The sequence below is a fragment of the Aplysia californica genome, unplaced genomic scaffold (assembly GCF_000002075.1).
Source record: "Aplysia californica isolate F4 #8 unplaced genomic scaffold, AplCal3.0 scaffold00073, whole genome shotgun sequence".
NCBI lineage: Eukaryota > Metazoa > Mollusca > Gastropoda > Aplysiida > Aplysiidae > Aplysia > Aplysia californica.
Window position 1 is genome coordinate 1,552,593 of NW_004797343.1, and position 5,431 is coordinate 1,558,023.

Here is a 5,431-nt window from a genome sequence, read left to right on the forward strand (position 1 = left end):
CCCCAGAAATGACGTTATGAAAGATCAGAAGTAAAACTTACCCAAGCGGCTTTTTTTTAACCATCCATTTGGAGTGGTAAGAAAGGTTCAAATTATGTGCTTGCTTCATATTTCGCCTTTATAACTGGTTTTTCAGCTTACTGGCGTCTGTGGTGTAGTGATAAAGCACTTTGCTGTCATGCACAGGAGACCCAGGTTCAATTTCCGAGTGGGGAGAATTGTTATTGAGTATCTATGTCTTTCTGTTGGGATGTGGTATGCCTCTCAGCCCAGGGTTCACCCTAACCCTAACAGGCAGGACTGAAGCCAACCCCCTACATTATCTTAAAAGTGTCGATGATGGTGTAGAAACACCCCCCCCCCCTCCCCACCAGGGTAGTGCTACTGACTGAAGTTGTCTTTTGGCCATTCCCAAAGGGGGGATGTTTACAGGTTCTTATGCAGAGTAGAATTGTAAATGGGTTGATTTATCAATGTCATGTTCATACTGTGCCGGAACAACATTTGGGGAACTGCTGCCTTTTCTTTCCTCATCCTTGCTATCGTCATTTTTCCTCTACTTCTTTAGTACGTTTGTCACTCTCTTGTAAATTGCTATTTTGGGGTGCCCTGATAGTCGAAGCAGACTTTGTGCTTTTGAGGCTAGAGAGGTGAGCAAGAACTAAGAAAAAATTATTTTGTTTTAATTATTTGTTTCTAAGGTTGCCCCAAAGGTCAAGGAGAGGATGGTCAAAGCTGGTACCATGATGATCAATTACCAGCCATTGTCCAGCAAAGGACTGGTCAACTTTTTCCGCTTGATTGTCCACAACCCTTCGAACACCTACAAAGACATGGACTTTATCATCAGTGAAATAGACCGGCTGGGTTGGGACTTATAGAACATTTAATTTCTTTTTGCACTATATTAACTCTTTCAATACCTGGCACCAGTTTATTGGCACTATGTGTTATTCAAATCTTACTTTGAGCAATGAAGCTTGGTATGAAAAGAGTTGAGGAAATGTTATGCCTGTATGTTGCAAAGTTTTTCAGTAAGATATTCTTTCCCTGTGATTTGATTTCATCTGAACGTGAAAAAGTTTGTTGTTGTTGTTGTTGTTTTTTGATTAAGTTGAATAATATTTTAAGGTAATTTTATTTATTTTTTACCATGGGTTTGCTGTACCCTGCTCAGGTGATACTGTTTGGAGTATCTGTACCATCCAAACTTGATGACTGTCTGGTAGTTAAAAGATTTTGAATCCGGTAATGTTGCATCAAATTACTGCTTCCAAACTTGTGCCATCTTCATCATGTGCCAGATCTGCAACAGACATTGGCTATCATGATACTCCATTCATTTCTTTTCTCAGATGCTCTGACAAAAGGCTACATTAACCTGATCTTTCGCTGTCACCCATCTGTTTCAGCTCTTCAATTTTGCCAGTGAGAGTTAGGTGTTCAAGGCCTTTATGTCTATTCAAGTGTCCCAGAAATTGCACTTGTCTTTTCCTGATCATTTTTTATCAGGCTGTGGCCCGATTAAGTCCTTCAATTACTACCTTATTTTGTTTCTTTTCCTTCCCAAATAATTCACTACAGTCCCCTAAGAAACTACATTTCCATAAACTCGAGTGTCACCTGGTGTTTTAACGAATTTATAATCAATAACTTTGCTTCAAATTACAAAGTCAGAAATCAAATGTTGAGTACATAATAGTACATTGTCTGGTATTTAAAAATATTTTTAAATTTATTATGCTATGTTAGATTTTTCAGTACTTTTAATTCTTTTTGTTCGTCTGGTTGTTGGGGTTTCTTTATTTAGCTTTCGCCTTGTGATCTTGGTGCAATATGTCTTACAAAGCAATTTTCAAGGGTACTGCAGATGTTTTGGGATAAACTTCTAAGGTGTCTGAACATACGGGGCTCTAGCAAGTCGATTGTTGACTTTTCTTAAAGATTTACATCATGCATGTATCCTCCATCATCGAGAAAAAAATTGGTTGTCTTAGATAGGTGGATACCTTGGATAATGTCTTTATGATATAGTGGAATCTGACTCTCATCAATTTTTGGGCATGTGGAGTTAGTGATATCATATTAAAATTCAAATGTCTATCTTTAGATGAAAAAAATACCCTTTTATCTTGAATAGAAGTTGAGATATTTTCGATTGAAAGAGGTATACATTCATTCATAATATATATATTCATTAATATTATTTTCACTTATTCATCAATCCAACACTTCGTTGAACAAGCATCTTGTGTTTCGTTCATCTATAATGGTTTATGAATAGCGGTATGTGAGCTCGGGTGTACGTGTGTGCGCAAATGTATGGATATATAATATGTCTTTGTGTGTGTATGTGTGTGTAAGTTAAGCAATAACTTTTCCTAGATAAGTATTGTTTTTTGTATGGTTTCTATTATCAAAAGAAGAATTGAAGTTAACCTTTATACTTGCAGTATGGGTAAACATTGTTGTCCATTATCCAAAGAACATCAAGCAGTAAGAAGGTAATTACGGGTTTGAAATCAAACATGAAAAATGTTATTGACGTATGTTGAAAGAGCTGGTGAACCTCGTTTTTTACATGTATGGTGCTACAGGAATAATATGTATATTATTCAGTTTCATAGGCAAAGTGTTTTATCTTTCTTACACTGTAAGAACTGATACAAAACTGTAATATCTCAGTGTTAAGGATGCTACATCTGTTTGTCCTCTCTTATCCCGGTTCAGTTGTGTTATTAGAAGAGTGTTCATATACTTAAACTTAGAAACATCTTGTGCCATGGTTAAAGCGTGCTTCGTGTTTTCAAAATTCGGTTTGTGACGTACAGTAGAGTCTGCTTAAACTGAACTCATTTCATCTGAAAACGGTGGTAAATTGAAAGAAAATAGAATTCTTAATTTTTTTCTCCACTGTGTAAGCAGTCTCGTTTTTAAAAATGGAGCACACAGCAAAATCAAAGAAACTCTGGCGTTCCCAATGATTTCTGTTTAAACAGACTCTGCTATATTCGTTTTTGTACACTTTGTTTTGAGGAAATAACAGAATACTTTCAGCAGAGTGAAAGTCACACTGTAGCTTTTTTGTAATCTTATTTTTGTTTAACATGCACTTTATATATAGAAAGGTAATTGGCTGACTTCAACCAAAGATGTCGAAAGATTTTTAGCACTGTCTTTTTCATTACCAACCCCACCTGCAAGTTCAGTCCAAAATGTCCAGGACAGCCACCCATCATTGAGGAGAAAAGTGGCTGTCATAGACAGGTGTATGTGTAAAAATAACACAAGAGGGAAAGTGGGAAGTGGCCATTTGTAAATTGTACCATTGGTCACATGCAATCGGCAAGTGAATAATGGTTCACAATGCTGGTGCAATGAATGGTTTCTGGGAATAGATCACGTCTGCAGGGGCTGTTCACCCTCAAAGCAACCTTGTTGAATCCAAGCTTGCTGAATTGAAGTGTTCATTAAAACCAGGTCATTTTTATTGATTTCAAAGCAGGAAAAAAGCAGGGAATCCATCTCCTTTCGTTGAATCTGAGTTCTCGTTGAATCTAAGCTCGTTGAATCCGAGTTCCACTGTATAAGACAAGCATTAGATTAAAAAAGAAAGTTTAGAGAAAAAAATCTTTACTGAAGTTTCATTAATGTGATATTGTTTGCAGGTGCTCAAGAGATATTTTATTGAAATTCAAATTATAAATGTTCAAAAAAGCATTCTAAGAAATAGAGGTATACCGTGGTGTTGGCCTGACACTAACAGCAGCAAACCCATGAGTAACAACATTTGGGGGAGGTTGCTGCTAACTAAATTATTTTTCAGGCATTGGGGGAAGGAGGGGGTGTTGATCTCCCATCCACTCACCCCCTTGAGAAATGCTTACACTACACAAGTTCTTATCATAGGGTGTAGTCATGTTATTATGTTACGTTTAAAAGGAACAAAACAGGCGGCTTCAGGTTTCAAGTGAGCCAGAGCTTGATTTGCACAGTTGTAATTTGCTATGCATAGTAAATAAATAATAAATAAATAAATAAATTACACTTTTATTTGTCCCAGAAGGGCACTTTGTTTTACAATGGCAAACATACATACATAAATACATAATTATAAATACGTACATACACAAATACATACATGCATAAATACATACATAAATACACACTATTACACAAATACAGAACAGTTTACAAACAATGCCACTGCCGGTCGCCACTGTGCAGCGCCCTGTAATTTGAGCTAGGGTTGTCGTGTCTTGCTCAAGGACACACTCCAGTGACCACCCATCTGATCCCCGTGTCACCGACACTTGCTTGACATTGCTTGAGTCAAAACTCACTACTCACTTAGCCACTAACCGAGACTTCCCTGAGTCCTGCCCCACCGGGGAACTTCAAGAAAGGTGGTTGTTGGGGAGAGGATATAAACTGAGCTCCTGTACTCAGAGTAGTGTATTTTGGGGTTGAGTAGTTGTTGTGAGGAGACAAACAAGAGAGGAGGGGCGTACTCACCCTGAAATTTATAGGTCACTCTTGCAGCTTGAATCATCAAAAAACATTTTTGTCGGACAAGTAATGCCACGAAGGTTGCTGTTGGAGGATAAGAACTGCTGTTACATGGGCCTTTTTACTTAAGAAAATGTCGATTGCATAAGCTTAGGTAACTGTTAGGTGGAGGTTGCTTTTATCTGGGTTGCTGTTAAGTGGACACCTTTATAATTGTTATGAGAGTGAAACCGAGTTTTTTCTTCCTTCTGGAGAATGTGCTTTCTGGACTTAGTTCATATGAACAGCTTTGACAAAAAATTCGTCATCCGAATCACATACTAGGGTAAGCAACATTTTGTTAAATATTCAGGAAACCTGTTAAATTTGAACTTTTTGGTGACACAGCAAAATGGTGGCTACACTAGTTTGAAAAACACAATAACTCTGTAACGGCTAATGGTATCATACCACAATTCTAGAGATGATGGAATATAGGTTAAGTACTTGCTTGATGGTTGTAACTCAGTTTTGCCCAAAATGTCACTTCAACGAAGCTAATATGTGTATTATGGATAGTGAATTGTCTTCTATTTTACACTCCGTGCACAGAATACTTAGTAAAAAAAATTGTTCTCCTGATTCTTGTGATCAGACATGCATTTTACAAATTCTGTTCCAATATATCAGTACTATTATGTACGGCATTGTGGTGAAATCAGGCACTCGTCAAAGTAATGAAATCAAAGATATCCACATTTTTCTGCCAGTTTGGCAATTTTTTTAAAATTTTTGTTTTGTAGCTCACCACCTCTTATTATTATTTAGAAACGCATTTATGTGTGGATTTTACTTAATTGCGTCGACTTAAAGCAAAAAAAATGAAAATTTTCAGTTCCCAACGACTCTCAAGCTTTGGATGGAAATCACCAAGCTTTTTCTG

At 37.0% G+C, this 5,431-nt stretch overlaps 1 protein-coding gene across 7 annotated transcripts in view; it reads left to right on the top strand.

Annotated features, from left to right (window-relative positions):
• Nucleotides 1-1,639, top strand: part of LOC101860963 (cysteine sulfinic acid decarboxylase) — a 30,470-nt gene extending 28,831 nt beyond the window's left edge. For all 7 annotated transcript variants that reach the window (XM_005093976.3, XM_005093981.3, XM_005093977.3 and 4 more), the window contains one exon: nt 702-1,639. In XM_005093976.3, coding sequence (XP_005094033.1) covers nt 702-881 — 180 coding nt within the window. In that variant the 3' untranslated portion in view covers nt 882-1,639. The remainder of the gene's footprint in view (nt 1-701) is intronic.
• The last annotated feature ends 3,792 nt before the right edge of the window (nt 1,640-5,431 follow it).